Source organism: Serinus canaria, chromosome W, assembly GCF_022539315.1.
Source record: "Serinus canaria isolate serCan28SL12 chromosome W, serCan2020, whole genome shotgun sequence".
Classification (NCBI taxonomy): Eukaryota; Metazoa; Chordata; class Aves; order Passeriformes; family Fringillidae; genus Serinus; species Serinus canaria.
In genome coordinates, this window is record NC_066342.1 from 1628775 (window position 1) to 1649055 (window position 20281).

At 38.4% G+C, this 20281-nt stretch overlaps 3 protein-coding genes across 4 annotated transcripts in view; 2 read left to right on the top strand and 1 right to left on the bottom strand.

Annotated features, from left to right (window-relative positions):
* The window catches only part of LOC127060951 (5E5 antigen-like), an 808761-nt gene that overhangs the window by 499317 nt on the left and 289163 nt on the right, over window positions 1–20281 (top strand). The gene's annotated exons all lie outside the window — the stretch shown is intronic.
* Window positions 1–20281, bottom strand: part of LOC127060952 (uncharacterized) — a 677448-nt gene that overhangs the window by 474900 nt on the left and 182267 nt on the right. The gene's annotated exons all lie outside the window — the stretch shown is intronic.
* On the top strand, window positions 216–14684 carry LOC103824953 (activated RNA polymerase II transcriptional coactivator p15). Of its 2 annotated transcripts, none has more exons than XM_050986458.1 (5): window positions 216–362; window positions 2298–2370; window positions 4280–4399; window positions 12417–12525; window positions 13362–14684. In XM_050986458.1, exons 1-5 carry the CDS (start codon window positions 349–351, stop codon window positions 13439–13441), a joined length of 396 nt encoding a protein of 131 aa, XP_050842415.1. In that variant the 5' UTR covers window positions 216–348; the 3' UTR covers window positions 13442–14684. The 2 variants fall into 2 exon arrangements, with proteins under 2 accessions (XP_050842415.1, XP_050842416.1); XM_050986459.1 differs by lacking the exon at window positions 216–362 and adding an exon at window positions 421–490.

The window sequence follows — 20281 nt, forward strand, 5'->3', positions numbered from 1 at the left end:
TGCAGTCGCGATGGGGCCGGGCTCCAGATAGGGTCCTGCCGTCGGTCCCATAGGGCTCCCTCGATTGGAATGATGCGGCTGACTAGCTCCTTGGAAGTCAGTTGTTTTTTTGGTTTTTTTTTTTTTTTTTTTTTTTTTTTTTTTTTTTTTTTTTTTTTTGTTTTTTTTGTTTTTTTTTGGTTTTTTTTTTGGCGGCTGTCCTAGCCGGGGCGGGGGAGGTAGGACCAAGTTAGAAAGGTACGCGTCCCCTTTAAACACCTCCCCCTGCCCTTTCCCACGTGGTGCAGGGCTTGGGCGGGGATTCTGCGATGAATCTCTTCTCTTTCTGCCGTGGTGTAGAGGAGCCGTATGGGAAGTGAGACGTGAGTATTTATCTTCTTTTGCATGTTTTGTTAGAGCTGTTGCCGTGTTCTCTTTTCTCCATCCCCAACTGTTGGGTGCTCGTCATCTCCTAGCCTGGTGTGGGAGAAGTGCGCTGGGTAACCGTGTGGTGAGGCTTTCCCTTTTCCTCGAGTGCCCACTATGCTCTGTGGGAGGAATGCCCTGTTGTGGAGCGGGTCTGGAGCGAGAGTAGTAGCCGCTGCCATGTTGGGGGGGCAAAGAGGATTTGAGTGAGGCAGAAAATGGTGGTGGCGCACCGCCCAGCTCTTCACCTCGCACCGGGATTAGGCCCTGCCCGCTGACGACCCCCGACTTTTTTTTCCTTTTTTTTAATATGTGTGTGTCGTGTTTTTTCCTTCACTGCCTATAACCTACATCCTTCTTGCTGCCACCCTGCCCTGGGAGGACCTGGGTGTTCTTGCCCGCGCCTCCCTGCCGGGCCCTCGCTCCTTTCCTTTGGGGGGCAACACAAGCCGTAAAAAAGAGGAAGAGGGGAGGAAAATGGCGGCAGGCATCGGCCTATCTGATGTTCCTAGTTCGTACTCGCTTGTCGTTCTCATGTTACTTTCCCTTGTCTTCACTTGTCCCGTCTCACTCCACCCTTCCTCTCCTCGGTGCTTCGGTGTCCTCACGCTCTGCTTGCTGGTTTCTCAAGAGGGGACACCCACCCCACCCCATTTATTTTTCCTTTAGTTTCCGCCTCCATCTTCCTCCATATTGTTACTCTTCCTTCCTGATGCGGACTCTGGAGTTGTCTTCTGCAGGTGTCCCGCCCTCCGCGTATCAGACTTTTCTTGTTTGGCTTCCCTATTTCATGTCATTGCTGCACTTATTTTTGCATTGCCCTGTTCCAGCTCTACTCTGCCTGCCTCTGTCCTGTAGTGTGGTGTCCTTCCAAACCAGGACATGTGGTTTATGTGTGCTTCCCATACCGTTTCATTTTCATTGCTACAGCTTCTATCGTTGTGTTCCAAATTATTCTGACAGAATTTACTCTAGAACCACATTTGATCTGTTATTATTATTCAGGCTGTTTTTTCCTTTGCACATAGTTTATTTCATTGCCAGTTTAAAAACACTGCTATTCCTTTTTCTTTCCTGAGGTATGCTTCTTTAATACTTTATTAGCCTTTCCAAGCTAGTTTATTTTGTACAGTTTCTCCCTGTGATGCTTCTTTTTATTCTGAATTCACAAACTAGCTATTTATTTGTTAGCATTTTTAGTAGCAGGCAAGATTTTTTTCAACTGCTGTATCTAATCATGTTTGTATACTAGAGAGATGTAGAAGTACACCTGGCAGCATTCATTCAAGGAAAGTTGAGTGTCCACTTGTCCAGTAAATGAATATATTCTAGTGACTGATGTGGTAAAGTTGCAATGGAAATATTAATTGCAGTACTGTAGTTCTCTGTAAATGAGATATTTTCAGATTTTTGTATTACTGATGGGAACTTAAGCTTAATCTGTGACAACTATGCAGCTGTTACTCCCAATTTCAACTAGGCAAAATGCTCATGTAAGAATATGTGTAGTGTTGGGGGCTTAATTGCTTATATTTATGAATATTATGTTGAGAATTCATCTGGACACCAGTTTTGTATTGCTTTTTTTTCATTATAGTATCTACTATACTTGGGAGAACATAAAACAGGTGAAAAATTGTCCTTTTGTAAGCAGTTCAGAACTAAAATACTGCATATAAGGCAGTCACAGCAAAAAGGGGAAGAGCTATAAGAGGGAAGGGTGTTTGTAACTACATCTACAATGTTTATTAGAGGTTATATGAAAAGGCAGGGAAGTCTTCAGGAGGGTTTTGAATAAGGTGAGCCTTTACAAACAGGTTTGAAGATGGCTTTCTAGCCATAATGGGGTATATTCCTTGTATAGTGTTCTCATTTTATCTTTCTCTTCCTAGAATGCCTAAGTCAAAGGAACTTGTGTCTTCAAGCTCATCTGCCAGTGATTCAGATAGTGAAGTTGACAAAAAGGTGAGCATTATATGCAGTATATAACTACTGTATTAACTGTTATATTTCAGGCAGGGGTTAAGGAATTAGTTGAGTGTTATGTCACAAAATGCATGTTATTCCATATGATTTATCTGACACTTAAACCCCAAACACCCCTCCCAACCCCAAACCAAACCCCAACAAAACCCACCCCCCAAGATTATGGTTTGGGTGGATGCTTTTTGCTTTGCAGTATACTTTATTCTTAAAGTGCATTTTGCTTCATGGTTTTCTGTATGGTATATTTAGCCACAAACTTCCTGGAGTTCTTAGCTGTTTTGTGGCAAGTGATAGACGGCTTCTGTATAAGCTGCCTCTGGTGGCAAGAATTTGAACTAATTTTGAGGACACCGCCCCACCTTCATTTTGATATCTGGATTACTTGCAAGTCCAAAACCAAAACCTCCACTTGCCTTATCATCCATGTGCCACTTGCTTATATCGCTCACATTCTTTTTATGTTTCAGGGTCTTATGTTATCTGTAATACTATCTGCTAGTTTCTCACTTAATAGCAGAGCCAACCAGAATGTTTCTGAGTTGATAATTTTAACATTACCTGTTTTAAATGCATAAATGTAATGTTTTCATTTATTTTAATAATTATTTAATTTATAAATTTGTATAGATGTGTTAGTCATTGCAAACAAATTGAATACAGCAGTCAATTTATCATTTTAAGAAATGCTAGGTGGTAATGCAGACATTGGGTCTTTTAGTGCGCTTTGCAAAGAGACAGTCTGATTTACTGAATTGGTTCAAATGTGAAAATGTGACTTGCATATAGCAAATTAGGTATTTTGTGAAATCTTAATATAAGAGAAAATGATCAGGTGATTTTTTTTTTTTTATTTTCTGGAAATGTATTCCTAATAAGACATAGTGTAACAATCAGCTTTAGTGGGCAGTAAGATGGTTGGTTTTGGTTTGTTTTCTATGACAGCTTCCGGTATTTTTTTGAGCTGTTTGTCTTTAAGAGAGATTATCTACAATATGATTCTAGCAGGTGAGAATAATTTTTGGTGTCTTTGCATTATTCTTCCTTTACAGTCGGCATGATTACTATATAACCATTAGTGGAAATGTAGCATGCTCTGTAGCATCAGCTAAAAAAGTAATCTGATTTGCAGGTGATATTGCCTCAATGTTTTAAAAACACATTTAATTAATCATGCTATGAACCGAGATTTGACTTCAATTAAAAAAAGTTCTCTTGGATTTGATTTTTCAGATCCTTTTTTTTTCATTATCCTATCTACTTTTTTTTTTTTACCAGAGTTGTTAGCTGTTCCCCATTTTTCATTGTACTTTCTGGAAAATGAAACTTCTATCAGACTTTAAAATTTTAATTTAAACTGACAGTATTACTGCACAAAGAAAGTAGGCTTTTTGAAATGTATTTTCACAGAATCACTCACTTGGAAGAGACCTTCAAAATCATCGAGTCCAACCCATGCCCTAACACCTCAACTAAACCATGGCACTGAGTGCCACATTCGGTCTTTTTTAAATGTATCCAGGGATGGTGACTCCACCACCTCCCCGGGCTGACCATTCCAGTACTTATCACCCTTTCCGTAAAAAACTTTCTCCTAATATCCAACCTTTATTTCCCTTGGCGCAGATTAAGACTGAGTTTTGAATTTTGATCTAATTAATCTCTCTTTAAAGCCAAATTATTATGGTAAGCTTCACTGAGAACAAAAATAGGCTAATTTGAAGATATTTTTTTTTGTTCCAGTCTAAATGTACAGTATTGTATTCCTGCCTTCACAGGAGGAAGGTGTTAATACATATTGCATAATAGTTTGTGACCTCTAACATAAATTTCTTTTATAACTTATAAAATGAGTTGTGATTTATGAGTGTTTTTTTATTCTTGCTCCAAGGCAAAGCGGAAAAAGCAAGTAGCTCCAGAAAAGCCTGTTAAGAAACAAAAGACTGGTGAAAGTTCAAAAGGTGCAGCTTCTTCTAAGCAAAGCAGTAACAGAGATGAGAATATGTTTCAGGTAAAATTGATGACTCTCTTAGAGCCTGGTTAAGGTAACCATTTACATAATAATCTGTATAAATTTTAAGAGGCTATGTGAATAGATAGCATTGTGCTTGGTCTCCTGAAATCTTGGCTGAAGGGGATTACGATGCTAGCATGCAAGATGAGATGCTGAGAAAAAGCACTGATAGGTTTCAATTGAGTAAAAGAATCAGAGTTGTGGTAATTGATTCTAACCCTCATGTCTTTGCATGTGGTAATTCTCTGTGTAGTCATTTTGTCTGTAAATATTAGATCAGGACAGTCTTGGAAACCCAAAATATGGACTCTTAATTTATATTTAGCTAGGTCAAAGAAATTTGGCTACTGTCTTCTAAGACAGTATCTTGGAATAAGTTTTGCTTGTTTTTTTATGATGCAGGTTTTTCTCACTGAAAATCCAAAAATATTGCAATTTTTGACATTGTCAAAATAGGATGAACATACGTTTTTTCAGTAGCCACAAACATTTGTGAGTTCAGGGTATTGCATGTCCCGGGGTTAGCTGAAGAAGCAATGTATGCTGAAAGCTGTACAAGAATATGTGTAGCTCAGAATTTCTTTTTTTAGGGGTGTAGATCAAGACTTATTAAATGTTTGACTAGCTGGTTTGAAAGGGGGGGCAGGGGATGAGAAAGGTTCTTAGAATTCTTAGACTTTGATTCTTAAGTTTGTGAAAAGTTATGTGAGAGGTGCCTAATATGATGGTTCCAACACTGAATAAGGTAAAATAAATGGTTTCGGGCTGTTTCTGGGCAAAGTAATATATGGGGGGAAACTAGTGAAGGGCCATGTTAATTTTCACTTTCCTCTGTATATATAGTTGGAGGGAGAGCTCCAATTAAAGACCCTGGGCATAACTGCTTGGACTTGTCCATTGAAGGAAGAATATAATACTTTTAGTTCTGCTGGGGCATGCTTTGATCCATATAGGAAAAATAATAGTATCTTCTGCATCTAATGAGGGGAACTGCATTTAGAACTCAAACATGGCATAAAGCCAATATGTTTGGGATTTTTTTGTAATAGGTTCAGAAATTGCAGCCTTGGGGAAAAGTTAATTTTAATGCCCTCCCAATGAAAAAAAAAAAAAAAAAAAGAGAAAAAACCAGAAAAACAAAGTAACATTACAAACCACCATAACCAAACCAACTAATGCAAAAAAACTTTCAAATAAAAGCAAAAGTATTTGTGTGCTCTGATTTCTTTCAACCTTTTTTTACCCAAGGTAATAAGTTACTAAAAACAGACAGTAGAGGACACATATTACTCTAAGAGCAGGATTCTTCCAGTGTTGACTACAATACAGAAAAAAATTTCACTATCACCCTGACTTAAACCATCAATGTTCCTAAGTTTCTGCCTGTGTTTAGTTACTCAACAACAAAAGTTTTTGTCATCGTTTGAGCCTGGCGCAATGCCAGCGCCCTCATGAGAATACCTCTTTCCCTGGTATCTACTGTGAGATGTGATCAGAGACAGAGCAGAGCAGGCTCCAACTTAAGATTGAAAGGAAAAAAAAACTTTATTAACCTAAAACTACAAAGAAAAACACACAGAACACAGGATGAAAATCTTCCAAATTTCTTCCTCCTCCCCCCACCAAATTTCCAATTCCATTACCACCCTTTAGATAATCAATTCTCAATTCCTCGAGAAGAGAGGAGTCCCTCTTGCACCACAGACTTCCCCAGGAAACAGTCGAAACTTCTCGTGTTTCCGTGTCACGTGTGGCACCGCCTGGAGAACATTTTGCCATCGTGACCTCTTCCTTCCATGTCCAGTGCTCTCACCACTGCACATGGATCAGAGCTGCTTCTAGGGTTTTTCCCTTTAAGGATACTTTGTCCAGTTCCACAGAGAGCACAGTCCCTCTCCTTTTGGGACACTTGTCCCCCCCAAATTTCACCCCCTGGGGCTGAGGGGTCTCATGAACAGAGATCATCTTCCTCTTCCTTCTTCGAAGACGGAGGGCACCACCACCACCCTCCTCACCTGTCGTCTCTGTTCACACACTCTCCACATCACCGCACTCTCCTGGCTCTGAGCCATCGCCTCCCCCTAGAATGCAGTCTCTGTGTCACAGGAACACCAGGGTTCTGTCATGGCTATCCAAGAAAAGTCCAGCCAAAGGCCACTCCATCATCTCCTCCCACCTAGGATTCTTCTCAACATCCTCTCAATCTCATCAACTTCAGGAGGAATCAGCATTTGCAAGGTTCCCATCCTCCCCAGAAGGGTTAAAAGTCCCAGGCTCTGCCGTTTGGTTCATGAACTCCCACGTCTGGCTGCCCTGCTGGGCACCCCCCCCCCTTCTCCTTCATGCCGGCCGCACTATCACAGGCACAGGCTCTGGCTCTCTCTCCCTCTCTCCAGGGGGGGGGGGAATGGGGATGGCTGCCCGAAGCCCTTGCAATGTTCTCCTCCACCCTTGGGCCCAGGCCTGGCCTACCTCCCTCCGGCCGCATGGCTCCCCTCCCCCCCTGCCCAGCTCGGAGCCGGGCAGGGAGGGTTGAGGGTCTGCTCAGTCCCAAACCAGGAACTCAAAAAGGAAATTCCCTGGGAGTTCACAGCTTTTAACCCCCTGTGTTCTCAGAGGCGTATCCATGCCCTCAGTGGACAAACCAGGTGCCAATATTAAAATCTGAACACCAATTGGCTTGACCACACCATCACAAAAAACTTCATTTCCTCTCAAACCACGACAGTTTTTTTAGATTGTTGTGTTATGTGTTCTTTTTTCATGCAACATCAGCTTATGTGTGTTAACCAAGATGCACCTGTTTCAGTGTAGAAATAGCACTGTAGGTCTGAGAATGCTCCCCTTCTTCTCTCCTTTCTACCCAAGAGAGCATGCTAGAAGATCTAGTTGCATGTTAATTTTGGAGGTATTATTTTTTTTCTAGGAATATTAACAATACTAGAATCTCTCCTTTCTGCTTCCCCATGGTAATAAAAATGATCTGTGTGCAAGTGATTTTGCAGCATAACTTAGAAGTGTGTCTTCAGTTGATGGAAATGAGGCTGTAAAGCATTCATATGATAGTCAGAAATTCTGTGACATCCATATTGTGTGTGGGAATGATAGCAACTGACATGAAACCGTGGTTTGCTGTTCTACACCTTTGGGCTGTGTTCTTAAAGTGTACAGCTTCCTTAATATTGAACTCATTGTGACTGCTGTATTTAGAAGACTGAGCATTTTCATAAAGATCTACACTTGATTATTTTTGTTTGAAACAAATGTTGGTATAATGGTATTCTTGAAACTAATTATCAAGAATAAAATAATTGTAAGAAGAAGGGAATGAAGTATAAGAGACCAAGTATGTTTTATTTATTTACATCATGGTCTTTTAAGTTTTATAGGCAGCCTAGTATACTCTGGAATTTATTAAAGGATTTGAGTACAGTTGGGTTGTGGAAGTTTACCTTACTCCCATTTGTGATGTATTACTAGAGGCCCTAAGGACAAGCATTATTCATGTTACATTAGATTCCTGTCTGTGGCTTCAAGCCAATGTGAGTTGTTCATCACGTACCTTGGTTAGTTTGACAAATCCTGTCATCTACCTATGCCTGATTTGGATTAGGTTTGTTAATACTAATGGGTTAAAGTATTAATATTAATTATCCAGAGTGGAACCACATTACATGATTGGGCATTTCACAGAAATTGTTACTTGAAAAGTAGTTTGCCTGTTGCATATGGGCCTCCCCCCCCTTATTTAAGTTTGGGTCAAATTTGCTTTTTTCACTCATGAGAAATAAGTTCTTCAGTTTCCTGGTGTAATGTCTTTACCTATCATAGGCTCCTGAAAGTAGATAAGTAAGTAGGTAATATGTGCTTGTGGTGCTCTGGAATGTGATTGGTTGTGTATCATTGTCTAGCAATAGTATTCTCCAATTTAGTCCTTGCACTAAAAAAACCCCACCCATGTGACACTCCCTCTTCCCCTCCTGTCCAATTGGAGGCAGGCACAAAAGGCAAAGATCATGGGTTAACATAAGAACAATTTACTGGAAACAGCAATGAGATAAAAAAATGAACAATAACAACAATTATGTTAATAACAAAAGTGTACAAAAGAAATTATTTACAAGGAAAGCCCCCAGCAAAAAACAATACCAGACAGCTCTCCTGCCATGTTTTCTTGACCGGAAGAAGCCCCCTCTCCTGGGAAGTGACAGTCCCTTTCCCTTGCTTCTAGCAATGATGAGAAATGATATGGAATAACCTTCCTGTCTTGGCCATGCCACCTCATGGCTATCCTGGCTGGAACCAGGACATTGTGAAATGCATCAGTGACCACATAAGTTTCAGAATTAATTTGTTGAACCAACTTGCTGTATTACAGATCTCTGCTGTTTGCAGGACTCTCTATTCTAGAAGTTTATATTAGCTTATTGTGGTTCTTCTAATGCTATACATATGGTAAGGGAAAACAAAATTTTTTTTGCTGTTTTTTCTCCAACGATATATATACAGTTTAATCAAGGGAAAGAGGAAGAAAAATGGTGAAGAAGATGGTTGCTGAAACTCATACAGGAAGTCAATTGCATAGCTGTGACACAAACCTAGACACAGTTCAGTGCATTTTACTGTCAGAAATGGGAACCTGGAAAAAATGCTTTTAATATTTTGTGTTTAATTTAATAGAATAATATGTCAAAGGAGCTGTAATATTTAATAGAAAGCTGATATGTTTTAACCCCAGCCAGCAACCAAGCACTTCACAGCCAAACAAGGAATTAATTCCCTGTTTCCCATGGGGAAGCAGGTGTTCAGCCATCTCCAGGGGAGCAAGGCCCCCATCATGTGCAACAGTAACTTGGGAAGACAAACTACATCACTCCAAACATCCCCCTGTTCCTCTTCCTTCCCTCCATTTTATATACTGAGCCTGATGTCATATGGTCTGGAATATCACTTTGGTCAGTTGGGGTAACCTGTCCTGGCTGTGTCATCTCCCAACCTCCCATGCACCCCCAGCCTCCTTGCCATTGTGGCTGTATGAGTACCAAAAAAGGCCTTGGCTCTGTGCAAGCCAAACTTTCTGGGAAGAAAATGAATAAGCCAGCCAAAACCAGCACAAAAGCATATGATTTTGTTTATGAAGGTTGAACTGCAGCAGCTACCCTGCTATTAATTAATGCAGCCCTTGGAATATTAATGTGTTGTTACAGAGATACAAAGGTGTCTTAGAGGAGTGAAATTATTTTTGGTCTATCAGCTGCTGCATGGAAAAAGAATTTATCAGAAATGGCTCAATGCCAGAATTGCAGGTAACTGAATGTCAGGAAACATTACTTTGCTTAGCCAAAATCTAGGTTTTAATTTTTTAAACAGTACTGTGGAAGTCTATATAAAGCTTTTCAGCAGTGGCAGCAGTTTTGTATTGAGTTTACCTGAACGTTTGAAATTTCACGTGAGCATTCAGCTGAAATCTAGACAGTGGTGTAAAATCTAACAATTTTAACATTTTCATATGGAACTGTTTACATTTAAGGTAGACTTACTGACTGAATAAATGTTGTATACTTTGTATTATTGCCCCTCACCTTACTGTAGTTGAATTAAGACATGTAGCCTTATCTTTAATAGTAAAATTCTGCACCGTTTTACTGTATTTGCAGCTCTAATCTGCCATTTTGTATCAGATTTTTTCTTTAAATCTGGAGTTACTTGGCAGTAGACTAAGTCTTTGATAGATCTGGGGAAAACAAAAAAGGTGTTCAGGAGTACTACTGCTTGAAGCTGGTTTATAGGTGACCTTAAAAGTCACTGAAGCATTATAGGGAAAACCAATAAATGTTGTTCATGTAGGCTATTTAGGATATCCTTTTCCAGCAGTGCTGATGGACTTGGACATGTTACTAAGTTTGGTCTAAAAGGACTTGGCTACTGTGACATAATACCTTATTTTTGAATGTTAAATTTGTAGTGCTGTGAAAGTATTTAATAAATAAATTGCAAAATACTACCTTATAAACTTCTTTATTTTAAAGGATGCTTTGAAGTAGGAAAACAACTGCTTCAGGCTTATGGTATTTAAAGAGGTCCTAATTGTTTAAAAATAAATTTTAGAGTTAAAAGAAGAAAAATTAGTTTAAGCAAGCACAAAGCCTATTTATGTATATTTTGTGAAATAACAACTTTTATGACTTTGTTTTGCTGGTAGGTAGGGTCAGCACCAGACACCGACACCAACTTAAGGAATAGTGTAATTTACTATCATGCAATACTGCAAAGAATTACAAAAGAATAAGCTAAGCAATGCACCTAATCATTACTACAGAAGATTGCCTATAGTGATTAAGAAAGATACATCACCAGTTACCCTAATACTTTACCCCTTCATCCAGATATCCTTTAATCATCAGCTGGGGGAAGCTGTCACAGCGAAGGACTGGAGAACCACTCCCAAAAACTGGGAAATTCTGTGGTGCATCCACCTTGCAGGCAGAGGCTTTTGACTTTGCTGTAAGTGGAGCCCAGCTTTTATAATATACGAGCTACCATTACTTCTAATGTGGGAACATCGGGTTTTATTCTCCTGTTGGGTTTCTCCCAAAGCCTGGCCAGGGCTCAAGGACGAACCAAGGGAGTTGTCTTTGATCCTACACCCCAGACAAGGCCAGATGTGGCCTTGTCCAGTTTCTAAATACATGTTTTGCCAACGAGTGGATGCATATATCATATTGCTAATAATACTTCATTACTGAGTGGATACATATACATTTGGTTGGAAGGTTCATCTAGAGGTCAACTTTAGTTCAGGGCCTGTTGTTTGGGCCTTAGTACTTCGGATTTAAACATCTGTGAATGATTATAGTTGACTGGAGAGTTGCTCATGCTTTCTGGTTAGACTTTATGGTAGTAAGATATGTTTTGTCCCCTGTTTAACTATGTCAAAGTGCAAGATGTGTAAATTAAAGAAGGTGAAAACTAAAACTAATGTTTTATCAGGAAGGAATATTCCCTTTTAAAAATTGTTTATGTGTGTTTTCTTCACAAGGTGGGTCCAGGAGGTAGATACAAAATACTAAGAATTTTTTACATTAATTGTTTGACTGTGCTTTTATTATTATCAAATTTCTCATTCTCAAATTCACATTATATTTTGAATTTATGTAAAAAAAATAGGTTTTTTTAAATCAATCTTTTTCAAATTTGATAAAGCCTAAATAATGTTATGTGTAGTATGCCTGTTGTCTCTTTTCCCTTTGCCCTTTGGAGAATTAAAAAAAAGCCCTCATAATTCAGTTAAGCCACTGTGTGAAAATCTGATATTTAAAAGTCATTTCATACCATTGCTGTGTTGGTAAGCTTAAAGTATTTGGATAGGGTTTTTTTTTTTGGAACATTTGGTACAGTCTTTTAACCACAGTTCCAATAAAGTGTCCCAATGAACCGGCAGAAGCAGGCAAGGGGCAGTTGGTGGCTTACTTCTGTTTCCATCTGTATTTACTGTGTTTTAAAAAAGAAAAAAAGGGAAAAAAAAAGGGGAGGGGGAACAAGTTAAAAATTGGGCCCATCTCATGTGAATATCTAATTTGATTTCTGTACCTATGGAATGGACTAAAACTTAGATTTGGTGGTAGAGCATAGCGCGCCTTCCCTGTTTGTTTACAACTGTTACTAAAAAAGATGGTTATGACAGAGACAAAAATTTATTTCAGAAAACAGTAAATTAGTGTGTTTTATAAGATGTAAGCTTGTTAAGAAGACAGGTATTTTCTTGTTCTAGGAGAGAACCACTTGCTTTGAGCACTGAATGCTGAATACTCAACTGGTAATTAATCTATTTATATTGACATTACTTATTTGCCTACTGATTGCTCTGGATTAAGCTCTTGATCTAGTTGTTTTACTGGTGTCTAAAATAAGCTGAAGTGTGCAATGTCACATGTACATGTGTGATACTGCTGGGAAAAGTGAATGCTGTAATACATAAAATACCTAAAAAATATCCTTATATGTGTTTTGACAGATTGGCAAAATGAGGTATGTCAGTGTTCGTGACTTTAAAGGAAAAGTCTTAATTGATATTAGGGAATATTGGATGGATCAAGAAGGTGAAATGAAGCCTGGCAGAAAAGGTATTGTTTTGTTTCATGTTATTTTGTACTAAAACATTGTCTGCAGTTTGCTGGAGATCTTTGTGTATCAGATTTCTATACTTTGTTACTACATGGTATTTTTAGAGTAATATTTTTACTTATTAATGATTTACATTTTAACGTATAATTAGTTTTATCAGTTGACTGTAAACAAAAGCAAAGTGATTTCATTTGCCTGAGTCTGTTTTCCTAAATAATTCCCCCATAATATATGGAAAACAAGGCATCGAATACAAACAGATTTGGTATGGGAGTTATATACATAGCCATACATTTTCCCATTAATTAACTTCACTTCTTGCTTTTATTACAATTAGATTTCCATATTGGTTTTTGAGTGCTAGGGAGTGGTAATAGTCTCTTCAAAATGTTACTTATAGTTTGTTATTCACAGTGCTTTAAGAAACGTGAGGGGGAAAAAAACCCCAGAATTATGGTTCTTTAAAAGTGTGTAGAAGTTTAGTCCACAGAGGTATGGCTTTTAGAAGCCAACGGGAGTTCGGTTGATTTCCTTCTTTCTTTTGTACTGCCTTCTGTCAAGCCAGCACTGTATTTCTGTGCTTAGCCTAACACTTGTGAATGCATTTCTTATACTGCACTAATTTTCTTTGTAAGGAGATAAGCTAAGGTCTAAAGTTTACCTGAAGTGTTCCAAGTGAGTAATTTCTTTGTAACCGAGGTGGTTGTTACACTTGAGGTATGTTAAGCATTATTAGTCATGACGTACACCGTGTATAAAACCAGCCTTGACAGTAATTATGCAAGATTCTGCACTACAATTTTTTTTCCTAAGTATTTCTTTTAATGTATTTCAGGTATTTCTTTAAATCCAGAACAGTGGAACCAGCTGAAAGAACAGATTTCTGATATTGATGATGCAGTGAGAAAACTGTAAATACAGAGCTATACAGAAACCTTTTATCATTTCAGTTGTTTTAGGTGGTCTTTTTACATTGGCATTTGTTTTCTAAAATATTGTTTTCCAAGCTATTGTATATTTATTTGGATTGCTAAATGATTTGTAAAATGAATACTTTATGTGCATTAAAAGTGTATTCTGAATGAGGCTATTTGTGTATACATTACTAAAAGGAAATGTGTTGCTTTCACCTCATAGTATAAAATAAAAAAATCAAATAATATGTAAAGCATAGATGTTTATGGCCTTTTGATTGAAGATGCTGGTAAGGTTGCCTAATAGCTTTAATTATGGTTTTAGTTTAATTGACCATTAATATGATATTTTTTCCTGAGGAGATTTCCTTAAATGTCTCCATTTTAATGTTTTTTTTCTTTTATTTCATACCCTTTGGTATTGCCCTGGCAGCTTTTAGCTTTAAGACTTAATACAAACAGTGAATACCTGGTAAAACACATTTTTGTAGATAATTTTAAATACTGTATTTGCTAATTTACTGTATTTATTCAAATGTAAACAGTCCTGAGTATATAGACTATTTTGCATTACTTGCATGAAGTGTTATGCTAAACAATAACATTTGAAAACAAGCCACACACTAGTTCTTCCCATTTTTCTATAGCTTGATTGACTTAGAAAATACAGTTAGCTTTTGTTCTTAGACCCTAGATTTTGAATGTGATCGTGACAGGACCTTTCACCCCCTGACACAGCAAAAGGCCTCTCTACTTTCCCCATGGCTAAGCTAGGCCAGAATGGTTTGTCTTGTGATGAATTATCTCATCTGAAAACACCCTTAGTCAGCAATAAACATCCTTCCTTGAATGATGGGAAAGGATAAGCCACAAATAAGTGACTGACAGACAAGCACTTTTTACAACTATACAAGACCACTGTGACTTTCATGAAATCAGAAATCTCTTATACATTTTCTGAGTGTGTAGAGAGTTTTCAACGTGGAGACGTTCGCCTTGAGATACTTCCCTGGGATTGAGAGTAATTAGGAGATTCTTTGCACACCACCATCATTTGTTGGTAAGTGACATTGGCTCCTAATCTATACTATTTCTTCACTAGTTGTAACATAGGTTCCTTTATTATTGTGCACTGTATTTTATCTACTAGTAGTTCTTTTTGTGTTATCCTGTGTAGTAAGTAGTCTGTTTAAAGTCTTATGTCTGTTTTCCTTGGCCTGTTCAATAAATGATTCATGTTGTAATAGGCCTGATTGGTCATTATTAAGAATTTGCGAGCAAGAGTGGGTTTTGGGATGCTGGCCATCTCAATAAAGCTGCTGTCTACTGCCAGAAACCTGGAAAGGCCCTTGTCTAAGCTTTCCCCACTCATTCTTAACAGTGATGCATAAACTTTTACAGTAATAGACCTATACCTCAGAGTAAGATAGTATTTAAAAGCTGTAAATTAGAGTATTGTATAAACAATGATGTTTAAACTAGGCTATAACACAGATTAAATAATCAAAGGGGGTTACGATTGCTTCAGCCAAGACAGCTGGCTGTCATGTTTCTGCCCTGCCCACACTGCCTGCCCAAACCATTTAACTTGGCTTGCCTTGTGTGGCTTACATGTGCACAACTGTTTTATATTTTGTACAGAAAGTACTTGGTGCTTACAATGGAACACTGGTACATAGTAGATCATTACTCTCGTGAACTTGGCTTGTCTACCAGTGTACTATTCTGGTAAGAGAGTCTTCTGCCCACTGGAAGTTCTATTAGACTAGATGCTGCTCCAGATGAAAGGCTTCTTGGTAGGTGTCACAAACTATGAAATGAAGAAGGAAGAATATGATGTTTGAGTAGAACTTGGAGTGATAAGGGGCATGCCAGTGCAGAAGTTAAAGGTGACAGATCAAAGTTAGCTGACAATAATACCTACAGTGAAGAAATGTGTTAGCAGAATCGCATAAGAGTTTATTTTCTGACTTAATTCAGTTAATCAAAGGAAGAAGATCATAGAATCATATAATAGTTTAGGTCAGAAGGGGCCTTTAAAGATCATCTAGTCCAGCCCCCTGCAATGGGCAGAGACATCTTCAACTAGATCTTCACAATCCAGTCTGACTTTAAATGTTTCCAGGGATTGGGCATCTACCACCTTTCTGGGCAAAACTATTCCAGTGTCTTACCACTCTAATTGTAAGAAAATTCTTCCTAATAGCTAGTCAGAATCTCCCCTCTTTTAAAACCATTGCCCCATATCCTATCACAACAGGCCCTACTAAAAAATCTATCCCCATCTTTGTAATAGGCTCCTTTTAAGTACTGAAAAGCTGCAATAAGGTCGCCCTGAAGCCTTCTCTTTCCCAGACTGAACAGCCCCAACTTGTGGCTCTTCCCTGCAGCCACGGGAGCAACGCAGTCCCGGCTAGCAGCTCCCCAAGCTTGGCTGGAGGAAGCCACAAGATTTGCCACCCCCAGGTTCCCTTAGAGGACCCCAGGTGGTGGTGCTGTCTGTGGCGTGGGTGGGACAGGCGAGGAGGAGACCACGAGGAGTCCAAGGCAAAGGAAAAAGAGAGGACACTTGCGTGGCTGTCAAGGAGGCTTTATTCCTTAATGGTTGCAGGGGCAAGTGACAAAGGAGACAGGTTCGGGGGGGAGCTGATACAGGGAGTGGGCGTGGAAGGGGGAGACTCAGAGTAACCAATAAGAATAGGGTAGGGGAGGAACGAACAACATATTTGAACCAATAAAGATCATACATGGGAGGGGAAAAGCCCCAGGGGCAAATCATACAGCACAGTAAGGGTGACTGACATGGAAAAATCTCGAACAAAAGGGGGGGTGGTTACAGTGAGTGACAAGGGGAGTAGGTGGCACCACTGGGAGGGGAGAGGACTTATAAGGGCAGGGAGGGAGGAGGGAAGGATCACTGGGTTTGATGGGCAGGCAAGTGGCGGGAAAGGAAAGTAACAGACAACCTGGGACAAACCATCATGAGGGGAGAACATGGGGGGAACTAAGGACCAAACCATTTTCTTAACACAAAACAACTAACACAAATAATAATAACAAATCTTTTAAAAAACACGATGCCGCACCAACTCTCTCAGCTTTTCCTCATAAGAGAAGTGTTCCATCCCTATGATCATCTTTGTAGCTCTCCTTTAGACCTGGATTTGAAACAACTTAATGAAAATTGACATTTCAAGACTGTAGTAAATGTAACAATTTCTTGGCTCGCTCAGCTGTAATTTTCAAATTTGATGTTAAATTTATTGTATTTTTTAAAAGTGTGTGCATAATCAGGATTTACTATTTGTTTATTTTTTGAATATTTTAATATAATTGTTTATATTGCAAACATGCATGAAATCCTATTCTCGTAAGTGTCATACACAGACTCTTCCTGTACTGCAGAGTTTATAATTCAATAGAAATGGATATGGAAGGATGAGGAAACATGACTAAATAAAATATATATAATTTAATAATATATAATTTAATTTTAACCATTATGTCAGATGCCTCCACCCACTTTTTAAAACTTACCAATGTTGACATATTAAAATAAAGTTAAGCTATGTTTTAGTATGGCTCAGTAAATTGGAGTTTTAAAAACTGCTTGAGGGTGAATAAAAGCATGAAGAGATTTTTTGTGGTAGCAGCTGTGGTTTTTGGGGCACAACATTCTTTTTGGAGTGACTCTTAATGGCATGTCAGGGTATTCAGATGAAATAGAAAATGTACAAAATATCTGCTAAAATTTTCAGATGAGTGTATAAAAGAAATTACTTCAGATCACTATCAACAGATCCTAGGTGTAGTTTTTATTTGTGGTATGTACATACGATTTTTATTTTCCTTTAAGTCTGAAATTTTGCAACCAGATTTAACTCATTTTTACTTCAAAAGTTTTATATGGCCACTCTAAACTGCATGATTATCATAATAGAGGGAACATTGTTCTCAACTACTGTGGTAGTAGGTCATTGGATGACACTCGTGTACAATATAATTGTTCAGGGATGTGGAGAATTAAATAAATTATTTTCGGGGAGTAAGTGGAAAAGTTTTCATAATAGTGATTAGTTGTTTTGTGGAAACTGATGGTAGAGATGTTCAAAGAAATTAGTATTTGTTAATGAAGATGTCTTAAGTTGCAAATGCAAAGTGGCTGGCGATGTGTATTCTATTGCCATCTGTTAGAACCAGGTGGGGCAGTTATCTTCTGTTAATGGACCACCTGTTAAAACCAGGTGGGGGCAATTTTCTTTATCTCTTCCACAACCAATCCTCCTTCTGGGGAGATATTTTCTGATAATAGGACATTGAGTCTCACTGCATGACTGATAAAATGATATCATCCCATTGGGAGATACTCCACCCAGAGGGAGAAGTTAAGCATTCCTACCTGGGTGTAATCTGAGATTTAAAACACCACAGTCAGCCTTTTCCCACTGGACTCCCAGAGGAATACCAGACCCATTTACACTATCACTGGGCCTTCAGAGGAAAACTACATCCTTTCTACAAGATCATTGTTTCAACAGAACTACATCTGTCACTCCAGGAGAACTGCAGCTGCCATTTAAGTGGACTGCTACCAACACCCTGACCAACAGGGTGTCAGGTCATATTCTGACCCTGTCAGTGTTGTTTTGTATTACTGTGTTTTTATTTTTATTTTTTCCGAATAAAAAACTGTTATTCCAACTCCCATATATTTGTCTGAGAGCCTTTTAATTTCAAAATTATAATAATTTGAAGGGAAGTGGTTTACATTTTCCATTTCAAGAGAAGCTCTTGCCTTCCTTAGCAGACACCTGTCTTTTCAAGTCAAGACATGAGAACTATTAGTTCCTCTTATAACACTCTTGCTTAATTTGTAATTAAAATTGAGAAAACTTATCACAATTTGATTTTTCTTAGCTTGTGTGCTTAAAAAGTTTTCTATCTGACAGTTATATTTCTACCTCTAATAATAATAAAATATCATTTTACCTGAGACAGTTTTAATGTCTGCATGATTGTCACTGTATATATGCACCCTCCAACTGTAATTTTATTAATGTTCAAATAAAAAAATCATTAAATGGCATATGTGCAATAGCAATTAGAACACTTGGAAATAAATGAAGACTTTTGTTAACATAGTGTTATTTTTAATAAAAATTTAGCTGCACTACAACTTATTTTTTTAATAGCTGTTTTCCCAACAATTTGTTTCTTGCAACTGTTGTAGTTTAGAAATTTGGAAACTTAATCATCTAATGGTCCATGTTTGTGGGTGGGCGTGGTATTGTCCACAAGGGTCCCAGGATGATGGAAGAGACGAGAAAGTTGACTCCCTGTATCAGAAGCTTGATTTATTATTTTATGATAGATAATATATTAAAACTATACTAAAAGAATAGAAGAAAGGATTTCACTAGAAGGCTAAGCTAAGAATAGAAAAGGAATGAATAACAAAGTCTTGTCTCTGACCGAGACAGTCCGGCCAGGTGAACTGTGATTGGCCCTTAATTGGAAACAGCCTGATGAGGCCAATCACAGATTCCCCCTGTTGCATTCCACAGCAGCAGATAAGAATTGTTTACCGTTTGTTCCTGAGGCCTCTCAGCTTCTCAGGAGGGGAAAAATCCTAAAGAAAGGATTTTTCATAGAACATGTCGGTGACAGGTGGGTGGTTGCTTTTGTTAGCTGAGTTTTTCATTATGATAAAAGAAAAAATGTCCTGTGAAGATAGATGCAGTAGATATAAACACACTTTGAACACCAAACAGTAGGAAAGCACCTGATAAAGTGCTATTGTGAAGAAAATGGCTGATTAGCTTTTGAGTGGAGTTTCTATTTGGTCTGACAATAAATGCAACCATAGATTAGATAGATAAAATGGGTGAGAATCTGTTTTCTATCATTGGTCATAGTTAGATTAATGTGGGCTTCTTGAGGAAGGATATTTGTTTTTCACATGCTTGCTATGACTGATCTCTAGGGAGGTGGATTAACTGTAACCTTGAATTAAACAGACTTCTTCAAGTAATTGTGATTAGTTAAGCAATTTAGAGTCATAGAATCAGAAATTATCTTGACTCAAAGGGAAGACATACAGTTTGGGGTTGATGGAGAGTCGTCATATCCTAGCTATTTCCTATTTACCCCCATTCACGTATTGGTAGGATTCATCTTTGACTCGCTCTGATGGCTACATATGGAAGAGCAATCTAAAAGGCAATGTTTTTCATGTTGTGAATCAAGATTATTCTCCCCTGCTCTCAACTTCACAGTGTTATGTAAAAATGTGAAGACTGGTGAAGAACTGAAATAAATGTTTCTTGGCTCAACAATGATTTATCAGGGAAGATTAAATTGTTTTGTCTTGTGAGCAAAGGGACATTAGTCATGGGGATAACTTAAAGGCTGAGAACTTGGCGACAGCTGTTCCCCTGGTATGGTGTTTCATTGAACAAAAATGTTATAATTTTTATAAGGTCTGTTTAATTTGGTTTTGAATGTACTTCTTGCTTTCATAGAATCTATATGCTCATCATTGATGGGATGGTGAATTAAAAATGTGGGCGTTAAAATGGTAGGTGCTGCTGTCTAATTCTTGTCTCAAACAAACCTGTCAAAAAGCAAGTTGAGTTAACATTCAGGCAACGCGCAGTCAAACCTCCACTCAACACTCACTGCAACTGGCTCAGCGATTGAGGCAAGAAAGGCTCTTTTGCTAGGTTTTATTCCAGCAGAGTAACACAGTAGCTGAAGGGAAACCCAGCTTGAAAGAGGAGGAACCATGTGGAGCAGGCAGCTTAAGAAGAGGAAGGAGTATGGGGCAGAGCTAAGGGCTGGG

What these genes read in the sequence shown, in the direction of transcription:
- LOC103824953 (XM_050986458.1), top strand. An exon ending in ATAGTGAAGTTGACAAAAAG is followed by an intron (nt 2,371 to 4,279) that starts GTGAGCATTATA and finishes TCTTGCTCCAAG; the next exon opens with GCAAAGCGGAAAAAGCAAGT. An exon ending in GAGATGAGAATATGTTTCAG is followed by an intron (nt 4,400 to 12,416) that starts GTAAAATTGATG and finishes GTGTTTTGACAG; the next exon opens with ATTGGCAAAATGAGGTATGT.